We start from the raw sequence: 27,483 nt of genomic DNA on the forward strand, positions 1-27,483 counted from the left end.
CTCAACACTTTTGGCTAACTGGGTACGTTCCAAGCTTCACCAGAAAGAAACATTCTCAGTGGTCTCAAAATCCACCTGGTGACAGGATGTGTGTCCACATCCTGCTAGGCCAGAGGAAGGCTTCACTGCCTCTCCATTCCCAATTCTACTTCACCCACTCAGAGCCCTCCCCTGAAATTCAGCATTACTCACCATCTGATAACACCTCATATGCCTCAGCTACTTGTTTGAATTTTCTCTCTGCTTCTTCTTTATTCTCAGGATTTTTATCTGGATGCCACTTTAGTGCAAGTTTCCGGTATCTTGGGAAAAGAGCAGAATATTTATCACATATGTCCAAAGTCCATAAAACAAGTGAGCTTTTAAAACTAACATAATTTAGCCAAACACAGTGGCACATGCCTAGAACCTTAGCCAACTCACGAGGCTGAGGCAGGACAATCCAGAGATTAAGGTCAGCCTCACCAAGTTAGCAAGGCCCTAGGCAACTAAGCCAGACCTCATCTCAAGTTAGAAAAATAAAAAGGGCTGGGGATATGGATCAGTGAGTAAACAGCTCTGGGTTCAATTCCCAGCACCAAAAAAATGAATGAATGAATAAATATTAAGATAAAAAGTCCTGGGAGGGACTAGTTCAGTGGCAGAGCACCTGCCTAGCATGAGTGAAGCACTGGGTTCGATCCTCAGCACCATGCAGAAATAAATAAAATATGGGCTGGGGTTGTGGCTCAGTGGTAGAGCGCTAACCTAGTACAAGAGAGGCACTGAGTTCAATCCTCAGCACCACATAATAAATAAAATAAAGGTATTGATCCATCTACAATGCGAAAAAAAAAAAAATCTTTAAGGAAAAAAAGGCCTGGAGATTCGCTTCTGGGTTCTTTCCCCAAAACAAAATACAAACAACAACCACCACCTTCCCCCCCCACGCCCCAAAAAAAAGCAACAAGTTATTTGTAATACCAACCTCCAGAGTTGTCTAACCTGTATACCAGCAGGTCAGTATCAAAGGAGAAAACCCTGGCCTGTGATTCAAATGCAGGGGAAGCTGAGTCCCATGGTGCCAACCTGTAAACCCAGCAGCTTGGGAGGCGAAAGCAGGAGGATCAAAAGTTCAAACCCAGCCTCAGCTGCTTAGTGAGGTCCTAAGCAACTTAGGAAGACCCTGTCTCAAAATAAAAAAGGGCTGGGGATGTTGCTCAATGGTTAAGCACACCTGGGCTCAACCAGGTACAAAAAGGGGGGCTGGGGAGATAGCAGCCACACCCCCTTAGTCCTCAAATAGAAACTATCAATACACGCAGCAAAGCTAACAGCCACCCCGTGGTTATCATTTTGCTCATGTGAAAAAGCTAATATTTATGCAACTTAATAGGGAAAATTTGTTGCTTTCAAAGGTAACCGCCTGTTTCTAAAGTTACGTTTAAATCAACCTGCATGTACTTAGCAAAATCAATCTGCTCTCCAATGCTAGTACGCCAGGCATGTGATTCCATCAGTAAATAAAATTACTACACGTTTATTCAAAAATATTATTCAAAAGTATTGCGAGGCACGGTGGCGCACGCCTGTAATCCCAGTGGCTTGGGATGCGGGGGCAGGGGATGGAGTTCAAAGCCAGCCTCAGCAAGACACTGAGGAATTCAGTGAGACCCTGACTCTAAGTAAAATACAAAACAAGGGTGGGGATGTGACTCTATGGTTCAGTCACCTTGAGTTCAGTCCCCCTGAGATCAATCCCCGGGGGAGGGGGAGGGAAGAAGGAATTCAACTATCTCTCTGTTCCACTGTTCTGTCTCTCTGTAAAAGTGGCTATTAACTAAAACAAATATAAGAACAGTGTAGACCTAGCGTAAAACCCCACAGCCTCCCATCCAGGATGTGCAAGATACTCACACTCCAAAGTGACAGTACCCAGGCCAGCCTGGTCTCTCCTCAGTGGGCTGTGCCGACCAGCTAGCCTCTTGGCTGGGTCTGAAACAGGAGACACTGACAGCTATCTTAACCTAACTGGTCAACTGGTTTGAAGCACTTCTGTGGATGGAACCAAAGGACTTAGGCATGCCAAGCATCTTCTCTACAACTAGGTTACATTCCCATCCCTAATTCAACTTTTTTTTTTTTTCTTTTGATGGGGGAGGGAGGTGCTGTATATCAGGGCTTGAACTCAGGGGCACTTGGCCACTGAGCTACATCCCCAGCCCTATTTTATATTTTATTTATTTAAAGACAGAGTTTCACAGAGCTACTTAGAGCCTCGTTTTTGTTGAGGCTGGCTTTGAACTCGCGATCCTCCTGCCTCAGCCTTCCGAGCCGCTGGGATTACAGGTATGTGCCAAGCTCAATGTTTTGAAAGGACTATTTCTGCTCCAAATGAAAGGGGGGGGGGGACCCTTTTCCCATTTAGAAGTTTAGACTTCATCATATATTGAAGAGTTTTTTTAAAGTTGTTTGAAAGTCTTGTTCTCAGTTAACACCTCAATGAACTGAATGGATCCAGAGTCCTTTGGAGCCATATGCAACCTGGGACTCGCCCTGTTTGCACAGACACAGGCACAGTGGGCAGTGAAGGAGTTCTCAGCACTCATGAGGGTCAGCAGGAATATAACAGGGGCATGGGTTAGGCTTCAGGTCTGGCCCCTACCCTGCCTGAAAGGGGTGCGTAAGAGTGACAGTCAACAGCACCGCTGAGTCCAATGCACAGGGTTTGAGAGATTTTCACATTCTCAGTCCAAAAAAAGGAAAGAAAAAAAAAAAAAGAAAAATCAAGGAGCAAGGTGTAGTATTAGAGACTTAACCCGAGAGTCCCCCAACCTGAGCTCTATCGCCAGTCATTTCTACTGTTTGAGGCAGGGTCTCACCAAATTGCAGAGGATGGCCTCAAAGTCAATCTCTTAAATCACTGGGATTACAGGCATGCACCATTTGTCCTGGGGCCTCTCAATTTTAACCTACTTCAGGCATATAAGGAGTTCAGTCCCAAAGCAAAGGAACAATAACTAGACAACCTTACTGATAAGTAAACTGTAAGGCCATCTAATTCAAATGCTCATCTGTATTGTTTATGTATTAAAATTGCATGAACTAGCCAGGTACAGTGGTATATTCTTGTAATCCCAGAAACTCAGAAGACTGAGGCAGGAAGACTCCAAGTTCAAGGCCAGCCTCAGCAACTTAATGATGCTCTAAGCAACCTAACAAGACCCCGTCTGAAAAATATTTTTTTAAAAAAGGTGGGGAGGAGTTGGGGGGTTTTAACATCACACCTGGGCTTAATCCAATATAAAAAAAAATTAATTAAATAAACTGTGGCATTCATTGATGATATATTACATTAAAAGCCATTTTAGAATTAGGGTTATAGTGCAGTGGCAGAGCACATGCCTAGCATGTGAGGTCCTGAGTTACAATCCCAACATCACAAAAGAAAAACAAAAAAAGCCATTTTAATAAGTAACAGTTATACTATCCACTTACCGATGTATGCTTACACATTATCTTATATATCATTTCAGAAATAAATCTACTTACGCCTTTTTGATATCCTCGGGTGAGGCATGTCTCTGCACGCCTAGAACTTCATAGTAATCCACCATGTTTTAACAGATTGTTAGAACAACTCCTGCAATTAAAAATGTGTGGTCACTGACAAGACTGCCAAAGTTGGGTGGCTCATGAGGGTAAGACCTGTGAGGGGGACAGGAAGATCACCTCTGTACCTACTGACCCACAGGGAGAACTTCTGTTCATCAGACACTAGCTTGTCAGTCTGGGCCTAGTCTGGGAACTGGTTCAAGACCTGGGCCCAAAGACCCTTCTAGATAAAGAAAAAAAGCTGTGAAATCATCTAATTATAGACTGAATGAAACAAACAGGTGACTGAGCCCTGAGCAGAGGCTGGTGGCCACTTGACCAGCAGCTAAAAGGCTTTCTGTATCTGTTTCCCTGGACACAGGCACGCTTGGGAAGCTTCAGCTACCTCCCCCCTTACTGCATTCCCAGGCCAGGCATTGGGCAAGGCTGAAGGGCTCACAGGAACACACTGTCCCTGCCCTAAGAAACACCCCTTCATGGCTCTGCTGCTCTCAGGGGAACAGCAGGAAACAGCAAAAGACCTCCCACACATTCCCCAGACAGAAAAAGGGAAAGGCCCTGGACTACACTTACTAGTGTAACTTTACCATCTGCCTTCAAATGCCCCAGTGCCCATCTATCGAACCAGCACAACACTGCCCTGCCTCAACACTAGCTAGATGGTTATCACTGCCAACTAACACACAGTGGCATATACCTGTAATCCCAGCAGCTCAGGAAGCTGAGGCAGGAGGATTGAAAGCTCAAAGCCAGCCTCAGCCTCAAAGGGAGATCCTAAGCAACTCAGAAAATCCTGGTCTCAAATATAAAATATAAAGGGCTGGGGATGTTGCTCAGCGGTTAAGCACCCCAGGATTTTAACCCCCAGTACCCCACCCCCAATCAAAATGGAATTTAAAAATAGCTCTGTGGGTGTAGCTCAATGGTAAAGCACCCGAGGGTTTCCTGGGAAGCAAAAAAAAAAAGCAAAGTAGGGGACATCTTAAAGCAAAAACAAAAATGCAAGCGGGAACTAGGAGGTGCAGTGCACACATAATCCCAGCAACTCAGGAAGCTGAGGCAGAAAGGTCACAAGTTTGACAACAACCTGGGCAACTTATCTAGACTGTATCAGAAATAAGAAAACAATTTAAAGTAGTGGAGATATAGATCAGTGATAAAGAACCCCTGGGTTCAATACCCAGTACCAAAAAAATAACTCAGAAAAGAACAAGACTATAAAATTTGGCATTTACAGTACCAAATATTTTTCTTAAAGAGATTATCAGAATTTTTTCAGTAACAATTAGGTCAAAATACCCTATGTGATTACTGTTTTCTTATAACTATTCCAACTTAACCCTTAAATCTCATTTGCCAGATATAGACAAGACAAAGTATCAATTGGGCGATGTACCTATGGGCAAAATGGTTGTTCATGGTATAGTTTTTTCAACTCCACTTGAAATGTTCACATTACATAAAGTACTGGGGAAATTTTTTTAATACAGTAAATTGCAATATAAGGTTACTGGTGGTTACAGTGACAGCACATGAGTATTTTAAAGACCTTAAGGGGACTAGACCAGTCAGAACAACAAAATTCTCCTAAGACCCAAGAGCAGAGCAGCCTTCTATCTTCCAGGAATCCAAATCTCAACTTCAGCCACAACATAGCAGAAGCCACCAAAAAGCAGCAGAGAATCAGAACCCCTTCAGTTCTAGGGGGAAAAGCTAAACATCAAAACAGCAATGCAAAGCTGTTGCTGCAAAGGCTCTGAGGCAGATTTTAACAGCAATGCCAACAGCAGCACCCACCAGAACAAGGTTGGAAATCCCAGGTCTGCCTTCCAGCTCCAATCAGACCCACCGCCTGAGCCATGTGTAGCAAGAGACTAGCCAGTGTGTCACTTCTTAGGCCAGTTTGTCTTGTACTTGCACTAATGTGAGTATCTGTGGGAGTGACATGTTAGTGTGGCACAAGATGCTGCGGCAAGGCACTGAGCATGGAGGAAAGAACAGGTTCACACTGGGAGGCCACATCTGCCTCTGCAAAGACTCAGCTACCACACATCTGCCCTGCAAGACAGGCACAGGGATAACTGGGGCATGGACGTGCACCATTAGCTGACAGGGCCTGGCTTGCGGGATACACTCCATGCTAGCCATTTTTCTTACTAAATGAAGAAGACTCTGTGAAAAACAATTTCAGTGGTAATGAATGAGACAAAACCAACTGGAGAGTCAAAACCCTGCCCTGCCAGGCACAGTGGCACACACCTATAATCCAGGAAACTCTGGAGACTGAGACAGGAGGACCAGCTCAAGACCTGCTTGGGCAACTCAGTCAGAACCTGTCACAAACTAAAATTTAAGAAGGGGTTAGGAATATGGTTTGGTTCCAGGATGCCCCTGGTGCAATGCCAGTACCAGGAAAAACCAAAACAAAATCTATGCTCTTTGCAGTCCCATTGCAACCTGCTTATACTCCTCTGCTTTTTTGCCTTAGCTGGCCACTTCTGTCCCACCCAAACACACGAAAGGAACTCTGATTCCACCAATAAGAGAAGCCTCCATGGTACCAACCCAGAGATTTCAGGTTCTCCTTGCCTGTCTTCCCAAATGCCCTTCCTGTAATCTCTGATGGGTCTTCCATGGCCCATGCAAAGGTTCCCTCCACTCACCCTATGACAAAACCGCTATACAAAAACCAAGCTGAAAATATAAGTGTAACCTTAGGTCTCTCTTTGGCCTTTCAGACACAAATAGATGATGACCAAGCAACGTGGCCACTTGAGCACCTAGCAGGCATCCCAAGCAGAACCAAAGTTTAACCCCCGATTCTCCCTACTCCAGCACCTGGCCTCTCCCTCGTAACTCCCACACTGCTTGGTCCTGGAGACTTCCACCCTCTCCAACATCACTAAGCCCACACAAACCATCACAGTCCTATCCACCTAGCCTGACCTAGCTCCCAAATGTTCCAATTCCATCCCCTCCTCTAGCTCTACCAGCACCCTGCTTCTTATCCTTAACCACTCCAAGAGCCTCACGCTGCAGAGGTAAACTGCCAACTATAGAATCCGTCACTAGGATCCCCTGGGCATGCAGTGGACAACATCAGCCACGAGGGACACTGTCCCCTCAGCTGGGGATTAGAGGAACATTCACTGTAACAACAAATGCCAGGTTTGAGGCAGGAGAGGTACAAGATGAGCCCAGGACTTATAGCCAAGCAAAAGTAAACAACTATCAAAAATCATAGGCTGGTCAAGAAAAGACAGCTCTGTCAGCTTAGAGGTATCCAACAAAGGCCAGGCAAATGCAACCTTGGTTTCTGGATTGGCTCTTGGAACGGAAAAGGAACTACAGCATGGGAAGCAGAGGGAACAATACTGCCCCAAGTGAATTTCTTCATTTTGAGAAACACACCATGGTTACGTAAGATATTCTATTAATAAAAGTTGGGTGAAAAACACAAGAAACTTACTTTCCTTGATTCTCTTATGAATTTAAACTTATTTCACAAACTGAGGTGTAGCTCAGTAGTAGAGTGCTTGCCTAGCATAAGCCAGGCCCTGAATTCAATCCCCAGGTCCCCAATAAATAAACACATACACATGAATAAATGCATGCCTAAACAAATAATAGAAGCCAGGTATGCTGGTGCCTGTCTATAATCCCAGCAACCTGGGAACCTGATATGCTGAAGCAGGAGGATCTTAAGTTCAAGGCTAGCCTAAGCAACCTAGTGAGATATTGTCTTTAAAATACAAGGTTTGGAAATGTAGCTGGGTGCTGGAATGCCCCTGGGTTCAATCCCCAGTAAGGCAGTGGGAGGGGTGGGGGAGGGCAAAGATGATCTTCCAATAACAACAGGAGGGAAGTATCCAGGGGTGTGGGGGTGAACATGCAGGACATGAACCACCGAGTTAGAAAACCCATCTACAAGGATGTCATGTCCTCACTAGGGATGGAAACTAGGAATACTCTACCACTGAGCTACATCAGGTCTTCCACGTCCACCCATTCTGCTAAAGGAACACTGAGGCTCACTTCCAATAACCCACAATAAAACACTTCATGATTCAAGTAAATCCTTTTGCAATACCAACCTACTTGGAGCAAATATTTTTTTAAACGACAGCAGCTACTTAGCAGAAGTAAAAATCATGATTTCAGGGTTTGTCAACTTATTTGATCCCAAGTACTGCTATCTGACCTTTAACATTCCAAGACCCAGAACAAAAAACAGTGAGCTAATCTTCCAAGACAGGATCGAAGGACAAGCAGCTGGCTGCTGTCTGGAACCTGCTAGTCAGAATCCAGAGTTAAGGGGTTGTCTATGATCACCTCCTACAACCACCCTCGCCATCTCCAAGGCAGGTCCTGACTTGAAACCAAGGGTTGTCTTCTCCCTGATCCTGCTCCACAGGTCTCCAGGGAATGTTCACCCTCTGGTACATGTTCAGTTTTAGAAAGCAGATCTTGGTTTCTCTTCCACACAGCTGCCTATGTAGGGGCTTTATCATGGTGCTTCCCTCTCTTGACTAGTATTTTTTTTTTTTTTGCATTACGATTCTTTTTTTAAATTTTGTTTATTTGTAGATGGATACAATAACTTTATTTTTATTTGTTTTTATGTGGTGCTGAGGATCGAACCCAGGGCCTCACACATGCTAGGCAAGCACTCTACCGCTGAGCCACAACCCCAGCCCTACAATTCTTATTACACATATATACCACAATTTTTCATATCTGTTTGTATATAAAGTATGTTGACACCCAATTTGAGTCTTCATACATGTATTCTGGATAATGATGTCCATCACATTCCACCATCCTTGCTTATCCCCTGCCCCCTCCCTTTCCCTCCCACCCCTCTGCCCTATCTAGAATTCATCTATTCCTCCCATGCTCCGCCTCCCTACCCCACTATGAGTCAGCCTCCTTATATCAGAGAAAACACTGGGCATTTTTGGGGGGGGATTGGCTAACTTCACTTAGCATTATCTTCTCCAACACCATCCATTTTCCTGCAAATGCCATGATTTTATTCTCCTTTATTGCTGAGTAAAATTCCATTGTGTATATATGCCACATTTTTTTTTAATATTTATTTTTTAGTTCTCGCAGACACAACATCTTTGTTGGTATGTGGTGCTGAGGATCGAACCCGGGCCGCACGCATGCCAGGCGAGGGCGCTACCCCTTGAGCCACATCCCCAGCCCGCCACATTTTTTTTTATCTACTCATCCACTCTAGGGCATCTAGGTTGGCTCCACAGTTTAGCTATTATGAATTGTGCTGCTATAAACATTGATGTGGCTGTGTCCCTGTAGTATGCTATTTTAAGTCTTGGGTTAGGTAGAGGGATAGCTGGGTCAAATGGTGGTTCCATTCCCAGATTCCCAAGGAATCCCTATATTGCTTTCCATATTGGCAGCACCAATTTGCAGTCCCACCAGCAATGTATGAGTGTGCCTTTTTTCCCTCACATCCTCAACAACACTTATTGTTGCTTATCTTCATAATAGCTGCTATTCTGACTGGAGTGCTGCAATAGTGACTCTCTACTACTTCTATTCCCTTCTAAGAAACCCAACCTACCTGGTCCGTCCCCTCTGAGCATGTCCCAATGTTGCAGGCTCTTAGCAGGAATCCAACATGAATGCTCAGAGACAGTCTAGGTAGACTGCCATCTACAGAAGAAAGTAAGACTCCTATATCTCTTTCTAAACCAGTGCAGTGGGAAGGCAATTGTGACTCTCCTGGTAACAATAAAACTCTGATAAACACCCAGGTCTTTTTTTTAATATTTATTTTTTAATTGTAGTTGGACACAATACCTTTATTTTATTTACTTGTTTTTATGTGGTGCTGAGGATCGAACCCAGGCCTTGCATGTGCTAGGCGAGTGCTCTACCACTGAGCCACCCAAGCCCCCTTTTTTTTTAAAGAGAGAGAGAGAGAAAGAGAGAGAATTTTTTTAATATTTATTTATTATTTTTTTTTTTTTAGTATTCAGCGGACACAACATCTTTGTATGTGGTGCTGAGGATTGAACCTGGGCCGCATGCATGTCAGGCGAGCGTGCTACCGCTTGATCCACATCTTCAGCCCCCACCCAAGCCCCTTTTTATTTTTTTTATTATTTTTTTTTTTTAGTTGTTATGGACCTTTATTTATTTGTATGTGGTGCTGAGAATCGAATCCAGTACCTCACACATGCCAGGCGCGCACTCTAACACTGAGCCACAACCCAAGCTGCCCCCAGGTCTTTTTGAACCTGGGATTACTTGAACCTGGGATTACTATCCTGCCTTTGCATTATCTTTTGGAGCAGATGAAGAGAGTTCACAGCTTGGTTCATTGTCCAACCAACCAAATCTGCTATGATAACAATGCTTTAATTCTGATTGACCTTGCCCATACAAACTTACTATTTATGGGCTGGGGATATAGCCCAGTGGTATAGTGTGTGAGGCCTTGGGTTTGAACTCCAGAACCACAAAAAGAAAAAAAACAGGGGCTGGGGTTGTGGCTCAGTGGAGGAGCGTTTGCCTAGCGCACATGAGGCACTGGGTTCAATCCTCAGCACCACATAATAAAAATAAAGGCATTGTGTCCACCTACAAATAAAAAAAAAATTTAAAAAAAAAAAAGAAAAGAAAAACCCAAACTTGCTGTTTGTAACATCTATGCTAGCTCTGAGAACAACAGAAGCCATTAATTCCGGAGAAAGATAATGCTGGGCATGCAGTGGTACATGCCTATAATCCCAGAAACAAGAAGGATAAGGTTGGAGGGCAGGCTGGGCGTGGTAGCACATAACTGTAATCCCAGGGACTTGGGAGGCTGAGGCAGGCAGGAGGACTGCCAGTTCAAAATCCAGCCTCAACAATAGCAAGGAGCTCAGCAACTCAGTGAGACCCTGCAGGGTTGGGGATGTAGCTCAGTGGTTGAAAGCCCCCCCACCAGTTCAATCCCTGGTAATCACCCCCACACACACACAAAAAAAAAAAAGGTAGGAGAGGACAGTTTCAAGGCCAGCCTCAAGCAAACTATAAAATGCTCTAAGCAAAAAAAAAAAAAAATTTAAAGGTTGTAATTTTGGTAAAGCACTCTGGGTTCAATCCCCAGAGTGCACACACAAAAAAAAGTTCAGTGAAGACAGGCAAGTAAACACAAATCACAACTAACAAACTCCATATAGAATGTTAGGGAAGGAACATGGAGTCACTGGGGCAGACAAAGCTGATATTTACTGAGGAAGGGAAAATCAGGAATAATAACCCCGTACAGGAGATAGAAAAAATTCCGACACAAATCACAACATATGCACTCAAACTCTAAAAAAAGAAGGTGCACCAGGCTCGGTGGCACACGCCTGTAATCCCAACCACTCAAGACAACTAAGGCAGGAGGATTACAATTTTAAGACCAGCCTCAGAAACTTAGTTATGTCCTAAGCAAGTTAGTAAGAGCCTGTTTCAAACAAAAAATGAGAGCTGGGAATGTGGCTCAGTAATAATAAAGTGCCCAAAGTCAATTTCCAATATCAAAATAAAAACAGAGGGTAGAGACAATAGGGACAGATTTTTTTCTGTCATCAAGTAAACTTCTAGGCCTACACGACCAATTCACACTGCAGAAGCCCTTAAATGGCTTAAGAATTAGAAAGAAAATTAAGAAATACATGATTTATGGGTCTATCCCTTCTCAAAATGAAAAAAAAAAAAAAATCCATGGGAAAAGGGACACTGGTACACAGTTTTAACTGCTTCATTAAAAAAGGAACTTCAAGACTGGTGATGTAGCTCAGTGGTAGAATACTTGCCTAGCATGTTCAAGGCCCTCGGTGCAATTCCCAGTACCCAAAAAAAAATTTTTTTTCCAATACAAAGATTGCCTGATGGGCTGGGGATGTGGCTCAAGCGGTAACACGCTCGCCTGGCATGCGCGCAGCGCTGGGTTCGATCCTCAGCACCACATACAAATAAAATAAAGATGTTGTGTTCACCGAAAACTGAAGAATGTTAAATCTCTCTCTCTCTCTCTCTTAAAAAGAATTTAAAAAAAAAAAAGATTCACTGAACTTCCCCCTGCCCCACACCTAACTCTACCCCACAAACTCAGAGAAACAGAGGTTTACCCAGGGTCTCTTGCAGAGCCAGGAAGAGGCAACTTACCCAAGTTATCTCATTCAATGCCAGACAGTAGAAGGTAGAGAAACAGGCATCCCGCTTCAGTCCCGTGGGTCAGGGGGTCTGTCCTGTGCATTGTATTATTTAGCAGATCCCTGGCCTCTACTCATTGGATGGGTGAAACACCTTCCCAGTTGGGACCATCAAAAAAAGTCTCCAGGCCCAGCAACTTGAGAGGCTGAGGCAAGAAGTCAGCTTCAGCAACTTAGCAAGGCCCTCTCTCAAAATAAAAAATTAAAAGGGGTGGAGAGGGAGTTCAGTGGTAAACCCCCACACCCCCCCAAAAAAAAAACCCACTAAAGCCAGAAGTCCCTTCAGACACAATGATAACCCAAAATAAAAACGACTGCTGCAGGTTCCTTTTTTGAGCTAAATGGAGCAGAACAAGCTACACAGCAAAAACACAGTACCTAATCCAGATGAAATATGTTCTCGTGGGGCAGGAACTGCTCCTTTCCAGAACACTCCTACCTAGCTTCCAACCCACCCTACCACCTCTTTCCCAGTATACCTGGGCAGGACATTCCTATCAATCAATTCAATCTCTAAAGTCTGCATATAAGGACCCAATGGTCCATCAGCTTTTTGCCATCTCAAACCACACCACAACAGATACCCTGACATCACGAAAAGTCAGTTTTACAGATAATACCTGAGCCCTTACTACGGGGAGTACTAGTCTCATCTACTCTCCCTCCTTTCATCCTCGCAGGACAGCCCTACAAAGGTCAGCACAATCACTGCCCAACAGAACAACTGCACAAAGGTGGGCCTGATCAGACCCAGGGTTCTAGAGCTGCCCTCTTCACCAATGCTGTCTCAGGGAAGCAAGATCTCTAGGTAGGCTGCGGAATGCTTTCAAATTAAGGATTAGGGATATAGATAGCTCAGCTGGTAGAGTGCTTGCCTTAAATGCACAAAGCCCTGGGTTTGATCCGCAGCACACCAAAATAATCATCATAATAATAATAATCAAATAAACCAAAGATACTGAGCTGAGGCTTTAGTTCGGTGGGTGAGCACTTTTCTAACACATCCAAGGCCCTGGATCCTATCCCCAGGGAAAAGGAAAAAAGTGAGGGCGGTCATGCAAGCCTGTTATCCCAGACTAGCCTTGGAAACTGAGCATGACCCTTGGCAACTTACCCATACCCTGCCTCAAAATTTCTTAAAAATAAACAAAAAGGGCTTGGGATGAAGTTCAGTGTTAAACGGACCCATGGGTTCAACCCCAAGTGAAAGACAGACCTGCTACCCAACTTCCTCAGAGGTGGCTGGCACCAATTTATATTCTGATTATTATTATCAGCCTCAGGTTTTCGCAGTCATCAGAAATACTTCCTTGCTTGATTTTTCCATCATAGTAAGTAAAGCCTAACTGCTCATTGTTTTTGTTTTGGTACTGGGAATTGAGAACCACGGGGTACTCTACCACACATCTCCAGCACCACCCTTTTGTTTTGATACTGGGAATTGAACCCAGGGGTGCTTAATCACTGAGCCACATCCCCAGCCTTTTTTTTTTTTTCAAGTTGTACATGGACACAATACCTTTAATTTTGTTTTTATTTTTAGGTGGTGCCAGGGATCGAACCCAGTGCTTCACGCATGCTAGGCAAGGACCTTACCCCGACACACAACCCAGCCCCTGCAGCCTTTTTTTATATATATTTTATTAGAGACAGGGTCTCACCGAGTTGCTTGGCACCTCCCTTTTGCTGAGGCTGGCTTTGAACTCAAGATCCTCCTGCCTCAGTCTCCCAAGCCACTGGGATTACACGCGTATGCCCCGAGCCCCAGCCACCCCCCACTTTATTTTTAAATGTTTTTTAGTTGTTAATCTTTTATTTTCTTATTTGTTCATTCATTCATTCACTCATTTATTTGTATGGAGTGTTGAGGATGGAACCCAGGGCCTCATATATGCCAGGCAAGTGCTCCACCATTGATCCACAATCCCAGCCCAACCCCCACTTTTTGAGTCAGGGTCTTCTGACTTGCTGAGGGGTTCACTTGGTTGCCCAAGCTGACCTGAACTTGGGACCCTCCTGCTTCAACTTCCTGAGTCACAGGAATTGCTGGCTGCACCACCAGGCTGTACAGTTAAGTACCTTTGAGGTTCAAGAACCATCTACAGCTTTGTTTCCCAAGACCTGCTTATCAACATCCTTGCTCATTTTTCCACCTAATTGTTGGCCTTTCTTTTACTTTTAACCAAATCATATGAAGGATTTACTGAGATTACTACATTCCAAATCTTATCTGTCTTCAAGCATTCATTTTTTTTTATTATTTTTGTAGTTGCAGATGGACAAGATGCCTTGGTTTTTTTTTTTTTTTTAAGGTGGTTCTAAGGATCAAACCCAGTGCCTAACACAAGGTAAGCAATTGCTTTGACACCATGCTACTACAGCCTAGCCTCCCAACATTCACTCTTTTATTTGGTACCGGGAATTGAACTCAGGTGCACTTGGCCACTGAGCCACATCCCCATCCCTATTTTATATTTTATTTAGAGAGAGGGTCTCACTGAGTTGCTTAGCACCTGGTTTGTTTTTTTTTTTTTTTTGCTGAAGCTGACTTTGAACTCCTCCTGTCTCAGCCTCCTGGCCACTGAGATTACAGGCATGTACTCCAACACACACTCTTCACACAGATGATGCATTCCCACCAGATGCCAGACCCTGCTACTACTGCTTGGGGGTGGGGGGTACCACAGGGGACCTAAATTTTGTGTTATTTTTTTGAAGTGTTAGAAATCAAAACCAGGGCCTTGGGCTCAGCAGGTAGAGTGCTTGCCAGGCATGCACAAGGCCCTAAATTAATCCCCAGCACCAAAAAAGGAAAAAGGAAAAGAAAGAAAAAAACAGGGCCTTTCTCACACAAGCTGTCTACCACTGAGCTACATACCAGCAAAACGGGTTAAGGTGATGGTGCTTCTACAAGATATAATTACGTGCAGCTAAAACGCTGAACTAGATCAACAATGAACTGCAAGAATAAGCTCCTGACAGCCTAGAAACAGAAATAAGGATAGCAGTCCGGCCAGGCATAATGACGCACAGCACACACCTGTAATCCCCCTGCAAAAGGGAGTCTGAGAAAGGAAGAGCCCAAGTTCAAGGCTAGCATCAGTTAACTCAGGGAGACCATTGTCTCAAAAAAAGAAAAAAATTTTTAAGGGACTGGGGACATAGCTGAGTGGTAGAGTCCCTGGGTTCGATTTCCAATACCCAATAAATATTAAATAGATAGAAAGCAAACTGTTGCTGGAGTATGCAAAAGGAACTTGTCTAAGAAAGAACTGCTTGCTAATCCTAATCCATGATACTATTGCAACAGGCAGGATGTAAACCTGCCAATCTGTCCTAGAAACAAGCACCACCCCCCCCCCATTGATTCAGTGTGAACCCAAAGTCCACTTCAGATGAATTTATATTAGCCAATCCAAATTAATGAAATTTTACAATGGCACTGCATACCCAATACATGCTAGATATTGTTGAAAGAGAACAAATTTTATTCTATTTGAGTCTAGACCTAGCCCAAAGAGAAGTCTGCATTCAATGCACCATACCTGCCAGATGATGCAACCAACTACATGGATGAAAAAGACTAAAACCAGCGATTCTTACCTATTTACATTATGTTTTAAAAGTTCAAAAAAATAACCAGAAAAAGAAACCCTTAGTTATCCAAGGAGAAACTGTGGCTAAGAAAGAAATTCTCTCCTTCCAATTCAGCAGGCCTCTTAAATGTTAAAATTTTTTTTTTTTTAATCCAGACAACAAATTATTTACCAGACTGGGGCTGTAGCTCAGTGACAGAGCACTTAGCTAGCATGCGTGAGGCACTGGGTTCAATCCTCAGCACCACATAAAAATAAACAAAATAAAGGCATTCTGCCAATCTACAACTACAAAAGAAAAAAAAAATTTTTAATTATTTACCACACACACAGCTCAGCTCAAGAGGCTGAGGCAGGAGGATGGAGAATTTAAAGCCAGCCTCAGCAAAAGTGAGGAACTAAGCAAGTCAGTGAGACCCTGTCTCTAAATAAAATACAAAATAGGGCTGGGGATGTGGATCAGTGGTTGCAAGCCCCTGAGCTTAATTCCCTGTACCCCCCTACCAAATTATTTACACGTTCAACATTCTCCAGATGTATCTTACAAATACAAAAAAAATTAAAACTTGTAAGTATTGGGACTAAGACCCGTAGATATTAGGACTAGGTATACCTCACATCACAAAGATCATCTTTCTAGGAGAGAAGACTAGAGGATACCTATTCCCCTACTGTTGTTTTGCATTATACGCTATTTCCTCGATCCCCAAGCAGTAATTCAGCTCCCAAAAGTTGAATTAACTACCCTCCACAATTACTCTACAGGTGAGCTAAATCACTATAATTACATTTACCTCAGATGGGTGATTACACTTGTAATCCCAACAGCTCTAGAGACTGAGGCAGGAGGATCCCAAGTTCGAAGCTAGCCTCAGCAATAGGAAGATCCTGTCTCTAAATAAGAGCTAGGAATGTAATGAAGCTCAGTGGTAAAGCACTGAGTCAGTCCTCAACACCACTACCAGCACCCGCCCCCCCCAAAAGTTACATTTTTAAGTCTTATTGTTAATTTTTGTGGGGTTTTGTTTGTTTTTTGCCATGCTGGGGATAAAACACAAGCCTTGTACATGCCCCCAGCCCTTTTTATTTTATACAGGGCCTTGCTATGTTGCTCAAGCTGGCCTTGAACATGTGATCTTCCTGCCTGAATGTTCTAGTAGGGCCAGGCTCCACTGGCAGAACCTGTGATCCCAGCTTGAAAGGGGGACCTGAGGCAGAAGGATTCCTAGTTCAGGCCAGCCTGGGAAACAAGGAAAGACCCTGTTTCAAAGTAATAAAAAGCTCAGGATGTGACTCAGTGGTTAAGCACCCCTGGGTTCAATCCCCAGCACAAGAATAGGACATAACAAATTAATATGCTTATTTCTTCTACTAGCCTATAAATGGGTAATTTAAATATTTATTTTCAGAGGAATTCAATTCATGTTGTGGCATCAAACAAATTTAGTGCAGGAAAATTTGCTTAATGGAACAGAAGTAGGGAATTTTAAATGAAAAGGTCACAAATCTGGACACCTTTCCTAAATGTCATTTCATCATCTTTTGAATTCCCAGAATATAACACAGGTAAGAAAAGGCGGGGAGGAAGCCACAGTAGTAAATCATCAGCACTCCTCATCACAGATCTACTAATGCATTCCACCTGTATCCTGAATGCCCCAATATGTTCCTGAGACACACACAGGAAGCTTTTGCCATGACTCCAGGTCAAAGGTTGTTCTTTTAAACAGCAGTCATCATCTGTTACACACTTACGGGTGTGACCAACTCCCAAGTCATCTCCTGAGCACTCTGGACATTTCTGTCTAGGTACAAATAAAGGCCTTCAGATTCAAGGCCTAGCCCGAAGGATCAAGCCAAAGTGACACAAGGAAGTAAGAATTATTGGTGCACTGGGCTGGGGTTGTGGCTCAGTGGTAGAGTGCTTGCCTTGTACATGTGAGGCACTGGGTTCGATCCTCAGCACCACATAAAAAAATGAATAAATAAAGATATTGTGTCCATCTACAACTAAAAAAAATTCTTTAGAAAAAAAAAAGAATTATTGGTGCACATACCAAGACAAAATGTGTGCGAGTATGGACAACATAAATTTTAACAGACTTTTCACATGCTTGTGGTGGCAAAAACAGTTTTACAGGGGTCAAAATCATACTGTGTGAGGAAATTACTCCTCCCCTCAAAAGACAAAAAAAAATTTTCAACTGCAGCTGAAGATTCCTAAAATGCCTTGAGTGCTTTAATATGCAGATAGCTCAAGGGTCTGGCAGCCAGAATAACAGTCACTCTTGTTTATTCAGAATGGCAAAAAAGTCCTCATGAATTTTAGATAAGGTAACAATTTTCAGAGAAAACCAAGCTATAGCCAAATAAAGTACAGCTTCTGCAATACACAAGAGCAGTATAAATAAACCGAACCTGTCTCCTCTTTGATAGGTACTACATATGAGCCTTAGGAATCCAAATACTTTTCTTTTTTGGTACCAGGGATTGAGCCCAGGGGCGCTTTACCACTGATCTACATCCCTAGTCCCTACCCAAACCCTCCCCTTTTTCCCCAGACAGGGCCTCACCAAATTGGTGAGGCAGCCTTTGAACTTGTGATACTCCTGCCTCAGCCTGTAATTGCTGAGATTACAGGCATGCCACCATGAACCCTTGGTTCTACCACTTAAAATAATGTGATTGCTCAAAGGGAAAAACTAATCCAGGCCTCTTAGTTGTAGGTATTACAACACATAGTAATTCCATATTCATATAGTCTTCACTGTATGAAACAATGCTGTGCACCCAGAACTCCTAAATCCTTTTAATATTTACCAAAACTCAATTTTCCAAACCTTAAAAAATTTTTGAAATTTATTTCTTAAGTAGAATACTAACATGAAAGGAGCCAAATATTAAGTTTGACAAATACCTCATCAGTAATATAATAAAAACATGAAGCCAGGCACTGTGATGCCAACCTGTAATCCCAACTACTGGGGAGGCTGGAGCAAGTGGATCCCAAGTTTGAAGCCAGCCTCAGTAACTTAGCAAGAACCTGTTTTAAAATAAAAAAATAAAAGAGTTGGAGATGTAGGCTCAATGGATATGAGCCCCTGGATTCAATCTCCTATACAATAAAGTATGTGCAGTGGCATACATCTATACTCCCAAGGATTTCTGGGAGGCTGAAGCAGGAGAATCACAAGATCCTGGCCAACCTCAGCTATTTAGGGAAACCTTATTTCAAAAAAGGCTGGGAATTGTAGCTCAGTAATAAAGCACCCCAGGATTCAATCCCCAGTACCAAAAACAAAGCAAATGTCCAATCTTACTGGCTGACCTACCCAGTGTCACTCTCTCCAGGTAGCTTGACCCTTGTCTTTCCATTCCTACATCATCATTTTATTACCTTCGTTTGACCAGTTTCACTTTTCTTCTCAATCTCAGTTTGTTTAGGGTCAAGTTCCCTCTGAAATCAGCATTGGTTCAATTTTGCCACTGATCCATCCTGCTCACTAAGGGGCTTGCAGCTACCAGCCCTTTACCACTAGATGGTGTCCTGGAAGAATTCACACCAAATTTTCAACACAGAATCATTTCCAGTGAAGTAGGAGACTTAAACCAAAAAAAAGTTTGGTTTAGCTTGTTTTTATTACCAGGGATTGACCCAAACTCACTTAACCACTGAGTCACATCCTCAGCCCTTCATTTTGAGACAGGGTCTCACCAAGTTGCATAGGGCCTTAAACTGCTGAGGCTGGCATTGAACTTGTGATCCTCCTGCCTCAGCCTCCCAGCTGGAATTAAATGCAGGTACCACCACACCCAACTCTCTATAAAAGTTCTTTTTTAAAATCATGTCAAAACATCAAATATGAAAGCTGACTATGTTCACTTACTCCTTATTGACAGACATCAGAAATGGCTTAAGTTTCTTCATCTGTAAACACTAAACATAGAAGGTAACCTTATCAGATTAACAGTAAAGTGGAAAGTGGTACATGTGTCATACCAGTTAGACTCCAGTTAGAAGTGTTTTAAAGTGCTTTCTTTAAAACTGTGAAAGATAGGGGCTGGGGTTGTAGCTCAGCGGTAGAGTGCTTGCCTAGCACATGCGAGGCCCTGGGTTGGATCCTCAGCACCACATAAAAATAAAGGTATTGTGTCCGACTAAAAAGAAAAAAAATTTTTTTTAAATGTGAAAGATAAACCAGGAGTGGTGGTTCATGCCTATAATCCAAGGAGTTGAGAGGCTGAGGCAGGAGGATCTAAGTTCAAAGTCAGCCTGTGCAACTTAGTGAGACCCTGTCTCAAATAAAAAGAACTTAATGGGGCTGTGACTCAGCCACAGTGCACCTGCCTGTCATGTGTGAGGCACTGGGTTTGATTCTCAGCACCACATATAAATCTAGGGAAAAAAAAAAAAAAAAGCAGAGGCCAAAAAAAGTCTCCTAGAACTGCAATCTCAGCAACCAACCCTGGGAAGCTGAGGCAGGAGAATCCCAAATTGAAGGCCAGCCTCAGCAACTTATCAAGGCCTAAGCAACTTAGTGTAACCCTGGCTCAAAAAATGAAAAGGGCTGGGGATGCAGCTCAGTAGTTAGTGGAGCACTTGCCTGGCATTCATGAGGCCCTGGGTTTGATCCCCAAAACCACAAAAAGTTGTTGGTGGTTGTTATGGGTACAATTGCCTATGTGCTTGAAACTGTCCCAAAACAAGAGCACAAGAGAAAATGATTATACCCTTGGTTCTACCACTTAAAATAATGGGATTGCTCAAAGGGAAAAACTAATCCAGGCCTCTTAGTTGTAGGTATTACAACACATAGTAATCCCATATTCATATAGTCTTCACTGTATGAAACAATGCTCTGCACCCAGAACTCCAGTTAAGTCCATCCTGCAGCCAGCATACCTCTTGAATCTGGACACTTTGTTATCTATTACAAAATAAGTCTGGAAACTGATGTTTCAACGAGTTCTGAACTCGCCCAAATCTTTTTTTAAATCTTCCACCATACCACAATACCAACTTCAAAAACTCACCTCTCCCCAGCGGCTGGGGAGGCAAAGCTTGCTTAGCAAACTCAGTGATACCCTGTCTCTAAATAAAATACAAAATAGGGTTGAGGATGTAGCCCCTGAGTTCAATCACCACTGCCCCCCCCAAAAAAATTTAAAAACCCACCTCTCAACGCTTTTTTTGTCCCACTTCATGTCATGTCACCCACACCTACAAACTACACCAAAAAAAAGGTAACTCATTCTCCAAATTTTATATTATCATTCATAATGGGAAAAAAACGCAGCTCATCAGTGTATATAAACACAAAAGGCAGCCCTAAGCCCTCTGGAGCTCCTGGTTCCCCCCGTGGTGGAAACAAAAACACAAGCTGGAGCAAATGTCCCCGAAAGTACAAGAGACAGGACTAGGGGAAAAGTATACAATTCCTTTTAAACACCACTAATTCATGGCGATACGAAAGATTAGAAAAACGAAATCAACCTCAAGGAACAAGTAGCTATGAAAGTTGAAACATTTAGATTACAGTTTGCCTTTCCTTTTTTCTTGGGGGGCTATGAGGAGACGGTCGCTTAGTCTAACTTTTCTACTAAATCAGTTGCTTTAAAATATTTAACCGCTGGGCTGGGGGTGTGGCTCAGTGGCAGAGCGCTGGTCCAGCAGACGCGAGACCCTGGGTTCCAGGCCCCAGAACCGGAAGTAAAAATAAAGTATTTTAGTAACAAAAATTTAAAGCAAACCCCTGAAGTAAAACGTCGAAAATGCCCAGGGCGCTGCTGGGCCTACTCCGCTGGGCTGCAGCCCGAGGCCTCCCGGGGAGACGCGGTTCTGCGTCCCCAGCCGGTCCCGTCCCAGGCCACACCGGTGCCAAGCAGCCCGCCGCAAGCTCACTCCCCGGACAACCGGAGGCCGCCGGCCGCGCTTCCCGGCCGACGCGGACGCGCAGGAGCGCAAACTTAGTTACATAAACTTAGTTACATAAACTCCAGCGGTCCCAGGAGCGGCCGGCGCCAGGCCGGCTCCCCACCGCCCGGAGCTGTGGAAACCGCCTTGCGCTCCGGCCGGCCGCCCGCCCGCCGAGCCCGCCTGCGCGGGGTGCAGGCCGCGGACTCCGGGCCCGAGCTCCGCCGACCCCGGCGCCCCGCGCGGACGGCCCGGCTCAACCGACTCTCCGCGGCAGCGTGCGGCACTGGCCCGAACCAAGCGCAACCCGAGCCCCGGAACCGGACTCGGACCTCCGCCTAGACCCTCACGGGACCCTCACCCGGTCAAAGCCCGGCCCCAGCCCCGCGCCCGGTTCAAACCCACGCCCCGGTGCAGAGCCGGAGGCTCAGACCGCGGCTCTGAACCCAGCCGCACCCCAAACCCGACCCGACCCAGCCCCGACCCCCACCAAGACCAGACCCAGACCCCGGCCAAAAGCAAGGCCGAGACCCAGGCGCCGGCCCCAGCCCGGGACCCGAAACGGCTCCGACCCCAAACCAGGCCCGGGCCTCGAACCCGGCCCAAACCCTGACCCAGACCCCAGACCCAGCCACGGCCACCACCGAGACCCAGACGCTGGCCCGCCAGCCGGACGCGGCTCACCGAGGACGCGGCGGACGGGACGGGGCGGACGGACGGGTACTCACAGTGCGGCACGGCTGCGCTGGTGGCGACGGCAGCGGCTCCTCGCGCTTTCCTTTCTCTCCTTTCTCCAACAACAAACAGGAAGTACGTCACGCGGCGGCGGCGCAGCGACGTCGACTTCCGCCCGGCCCTGACGCCGCGCACGCGCACGCGCCCCGCACCGCCCTCCCTTCGCGAAGGTTCCGCAACCGCGCGGGCTGTGCGGCGCTCTGCGGGCGGGCGGTCGCCGCGCGTCGTGGGGTCGTTCCCGCCCCTTGTCCGCGACGCTCTCTTTCTGCCTCGTGCACGTGACGAGTGTCCCGCGCCGGAGCTGGTTAGCCGGCACCCTTGGTTGGCTTCTTGGACCCGTTCGCCTGGAACTGCGAGAGGCCCGAGTCGGACGAAGCCGACCCGAGGGCCCCGGCTGGAAATGCCGGGGGAAGCCGGGCCGCGTGCGTCTGTGACCCCAGCCCCGCTGGGCTGGGACGTGGGGCTGCAGGCCCTCCCGGGCGACTGGCCGGGAGCCTGTCGCGCAACGCAGCACGGCCTCGCGGGAGACCCTGGAGGCAGAGGGGTGCAAGTGCGAGGCCAGCTTCAGCTACTTCGGGAGACCCTGTCTGAAAACAGAAAGAGGGCTGGGGGTGAGGCTCAGTGACAGTGCCCCGGGATGTACCCTCTGGCACACTCACGCGCACGGAGGGGGCTGGGAATGTGGCTGGGGTAGAGCGCTCGGGTTCCAACCCCCAGTGCTGGGGCCGGAATTTCCCAGGCCGGTTTCCCACGCATGACAGTGAAGTTCCCTCTGCCTTAATCCTTGCACCAAAAGGTAGACCAAACCCAGTAGGTATTTTTCTATTGTTCTGTGGGCCAGCCTGGATTTAGGAGGAAATTAATATTGAAATGCCCTATCCCAATGGCTTTTTTTTTTTTTCCTTTGAGAAAGGAGATACAGCTCTGTGGTGGACTGCTTGCCTGGAATGCAGAAGGGTCTTGGTGCCATCCCCAGCACCTACAAAAAGAGACAGGTCTCTCTGAATTGCTGAGGATTTCTCTAGATTGCAGAGGCCGACCTCAAACTTGGGATCCCCCTGTCTGCCAATGGTTTGTTCTGCAGACTTTCTCTGGGTTTCCAGACATGGTGGCGCATGCCCATGATCCCAGCAACTCTGAAGCTGAGGCCTGAGGATCATGAGTTCAAAGCCAGACTCAGCAACAGAGAGACACTAAGTAACTCAGTTGAGACCCTACCTCTAGATAAAATACAAAATAGGGCCGGAGTGTGGCTCAGTGGCAGAGCGCTTGCCTAGCATGCTTGAAGCACTGGGTTGGATCCCTGGCACCACATAAAAATAAACAAAATAAAGGTATTGTGTCCATAAAAAAAAAAATAATAAAATACAAAAAATAGAGCTGGGATGTGGCTCAGTGCCCCTGAATTCGATCCCTGGTGCCAAAAAAAAAAAAAAAAAATTTCCTCTGTTTAGCCCATTGGAACACTTAATCTATTTTAGGGAACCTACTGTAGCCGAATTTGAGAATCACAAATAGAGCTAATTGAGATTGTCACACTGAGTTAGAATTTTGTCCTTTGACAAATCCAGTTACAGAATCCTCACAAGGTAGAAAGGAAAAGTGTCCTCACCCATACAGTTTCTTCTCTTAGGCAGTTGGCACACTGGGTTAGTGGCTCCATTACTAAAGCCCTAGGCTAGAGGCCCATGTTTGGGAATTCCAACAAATCAGATCTGACCACTCGCCCCAAAGTACAAATGGAAATAGTGGTGAAAGGCAAAGAAGACAATTGTTGTATCAGTTAACTGCACAGGGAAGAGAAAGTGGACCAGCTTTCCAGTCTTGGGGACACTGAGGTGAGTGTCCAGGTGATAAAGGAGCAGGAACAGGGAGGTGGCTGTAGTCTGGTTGGTCATGATTGGTCAGGCTGCCTGATAGGGACAGGAAATCGCTGTTGTCTGGGGAGTCAGTTCCAAGTCATCACATGATGTCTATATAGATCAGACCTGTTGCTCCTGGAATCCAAGATGACTCAGAGCAGAGATAATGTGCAATGGAGCCAGAGGTACCAAGTTAATTTTATCCTGCTTTTAGTTATTCACTGGTCATTTGAAGGCCCAAGTAAAGAATCACGAAGTCCTTGTTACAGTTCTAGATCCTCTACTTCAGAATGAGGTTTTGTGGGAGAGCTCTTGCCAGCCATTTAGGACGTCCTGAGTTCAAGCCTCAGCACTACAAAGGACACCTGAAAGATTGCCTCATACTGCTTATTTACTTCTTGTGTTTCTTATTGTGTCACCTTATAGAGTTTTTATATATTAGTTAACAAAAGTAAAGATTCTAAAAGTCTGACTCAGTTTTCTGTATATTTTAGGAGGTTAGGTAAATGAGTGGTCAAAAGGAAGAAATAACACAATTTTTGGTTTTAGTAAGGACATCTCAAAATAAAGCCTAAAATAATCTCAGCAAGAACTGGAATCTCTGGGCTGGGGATGTGGCTCAAGAGATAGCGTGCTCGCCTGGCATGGGTGCGGCCCGGGTTCGATCCTCAGCACCACATAACAAATGTTGTGTCTGCCGAAAACTAAAAAATAAATATTAAAAAATTCTCTCTCCCTCTCTCTAAAAAAATAAAAAATAAACTTCCACTCAACCTTCATTCCAACTCCACCATTTAAAAAAAAAAAAGAACTGGAATCTCAGGTACACCCCAGTTTGTCACAGGCACCCTGCTGGCCAGCAGGTGACAAGGTCTCATTTCTAGTGTTCACCTTTCACCAAGTTAACTTGCTAATGTGACATTTCATATGCAGATTAAGTCCCCACAGCCATTGAGTTAAGCTTGAAGTGCAGACGTGATTTTTTTTTAATATTTATTTTTTAGTTGTAGGTGGACACAATACCTTTATTTTATTTTCATGTGGTGCTGATAGAACCCAGTGCCTCATGCATACTAAGCAAGCATTCTTCCTCTGAGCCACAATCCCAGCTCCCAGATGTGTGAATTTTAAGTAGTAAGTGTCAGACTAGCCACAAATAGCTTCTCTTTCCCACCCTCCAAATATATATATATTTGAAAACCTTTGTATATATGAACATCTGTAGTATGAGACATACAGACTAGCAACACGGAGTCCAGCCTCCTGGATCCACAGGCAGCTAAGAGAACAGGTGTGAATACCTTCAACATTGGATGGTGCAGCCATTTTGCAGTGGCTCTTGGTGAAATGACAGAGCTCCTTTGTTTATTCCAAAACTAATGTTAGCCCAGTGAAGGTGCTCCCAGAAACCTGACTCAGGAGAGCCCCTTAAAGTGGGCCAGCAAGGACTTGAACTTGCTGAGCAGAGAAACTGAGCAAGTGAGCACATCAGTGTGACTGTCACCAGGTTTCAAGGTGACAGACAAAAGGGAGATGGAATGGAAAGGTAAGGGACTGCCGAGGTCAGAGACTGCCCTGCAGGCAGTGGAATGCTATGGAAGTTTTGGGGGAAAGGAAGCCAAACAGTGGTAAGTCTGTGGTTTGCAGGAAGGACAGAAGACTGGGAGACCAGTCATTCTCTACAACTTCCTCTCTCAATGGGAGAAGGAGCTCCGTGGTGCAGTAGTAAATGTGCCACTCAGCACTCAGCAGTAGTAGTCCTTCTGTACCACCAACCTCTGTGGAGACTGATGAAGGGAGTCCACTCTTCCCAGGCAAGTGTGCAAGTGCTGAGTGTTCTTGTGTCCACAGGTGCTCACACCCACCACATACTGCCACACCATCTGCCATCTATGAGATAAGAGTCTCAGCAGGTCTGCAATCTTTTCTCTAACAGTAGAATTGGTATAGGATCAAATAATAGACAATAATACTGCACAAATTTTCACAAAAGCAATAACCGCAAAGTGGGGAGAAAAGAAACAAAACTGGGCTGAAGTTGTGGCTCCGTGGTGGAGAACTTGCCTAGCATGTGTGAAGCACTGGGTTCCATTCTCAGCACCGCATATTAATAAATAAAATAAAGTCTATTGACAACTAAAATAAACATTAAAAAAAAAGAAACACAGTTATTAATCACAAGTTTGCAGAGAATCAACACCACCTCACTATGAAAGACCACACAGTCCATAAAAATGGCAGTGAGTGGGGACTGGGGTAGGGCTCAGTGGTGGAGTACCCGCCTGCCATGCTGAGGTCCTGGTTCCATTCCTGGTACTGTCATGAATAATGACAATGTGGTTATGTTTATTGACATCAGGCATATCCAAGACACATTAATGAGATAGTAAGTGTAGCAAAACATAGTTTTTTTTAAAGTCATATTAATGGCCTGGGTTATAGCTCAATTGGTAGACTGTTTGCCTCACATGTACAAGGCCCTGGGTTCAATCCCTAGTACCACACAAAAATTTGTATATTTATACACACACACACACATACACACACAGAGAGAGAAAGCTGGATGAATGGTCAGGAAGAGCTTTAGATAGAGACAGATGCAGTGGCACACGCCTGTAATCCCAGAGGCCTGGAGGCTGAGGCCTGAGCATTGCAAGTTCAAAGCCAGCCTCAGCAATTTAGTGAGGCCCTAAGCAACTCAGCGACTGTCTCTAAATAAAATACAAAATAGGGCTGGGGATGTGGCTCAGTGGCGAGTTCCCCAGAGTTCAATCCCAGGTATTCCCCCTCCCCCCAAAAAAATTGCTTTAGATGGTGATATTTCTTTCTTCTTTGTGATTTTATCAAGTTTTAATTTTGATTACTATAAATATAAGAAATAGATTGACTTATTTATTATCACTTTTCAAAAAGAGTAAATTTTTATAAAATGAAAACCACAAATGACAGAAAGCCCATTCAGAATTCTGTTCGTGTGGCTTTGAGGTGCTTGAGTTTGAAGTAAAGCCATAGACAGAACATAGGAGGGTATTACCATTCATCCATTGAGCAGGTGTCAGTAGCCACGGGACACTACTTTGGGCTTCCCACACAATCTCTCTCCCAGAGACAGGATCTTAGGGCCTCAGCCTGAAGCAAGGACCCATCCTTTGTTTTGGTGCTGGTGCTGAGGGCTGGGGAGCAGCTCCAGCCCAGAGAAGGGACTGGCAGATTAGCATCAGAGGGTGGGGGTGAGTTAAGAGCTAAAACCCTGGCTGGATTGAGAGTTTCAGCATCAGGGACCATTGCCAAGGGTAACCAAGAAAAGAAAAAAGAAGATAAAAGGGTATGGTTTTTAAGAGAAGCTGTTCCACATTCTTCAGATGAAAACAGAATCCCTTTGGGAAAACTTTTAGGTGGGGGGGGTATAAAAAAGGAAGACCATGCCTGGCACTGTGGCCACGCCTGTGATCCCAGCAACTGCAGAGGTGAGGTGGGAGGGTGACAAGTTCAAGGCCAGCCTCAGGAATTTGGCAAGACCTTGTCCCAAAATGAAATAAAAAGGGCTGAGGATGTAGCTCAGT

General features: G+C 45.0%; 1 protein-coding gene across 3 annotated transcripts in view; it reads right to left on the minus strand.

Annotated features, from left to right (window-relative positions):
- The window catches only part of Dnajb6 (DnaJ heat shock protein family (Hsp40) member B6), a 62,815-nt gene extending 40,689 nt beyond the window's left edge, over positions 1-22,126 (minus strand). For all 3 annotated transcript variants that reach the window (XM_071610650.1, XM_071610647.1, XM_071610651.1), the window contains exons 1-3: positions 22,008-22,126; positions 3,532-3,622; positions 193-302 (exon numbers count right to left, since the gene is read on the minus strand). In XM_071610650.1, coding sequence (XP_071466751.1) covers positions 193-302; positions 3,532-3,596 — 175 coding nt within the window. In that variant the 5' untranslated portion in view covers positions 3,597-3,622; positions 22,008-22,126. The remainder of the gene's footprint in view (positions 1-192; positions 303-3,531; positions 3,623-22,007) is intronic.
- Positions 22,127-27,483: the final 5,357 nt, after the last annotated feature.

Source organism: Marmota flaviventris, chromosome 1 (assembly GCF_047511675.1).
Source record: "Marmota flaviventris isolate mMarFla1 chromosome 1, mMarFla1.hap1, whole genome shotgun sequence".
NCBI classification, from domain to species: Eukaryota; Metazoa; Chordata; class Mammalia; order Rodentia; family Sciuridae; genus Marmota; species Marmota flaviventris.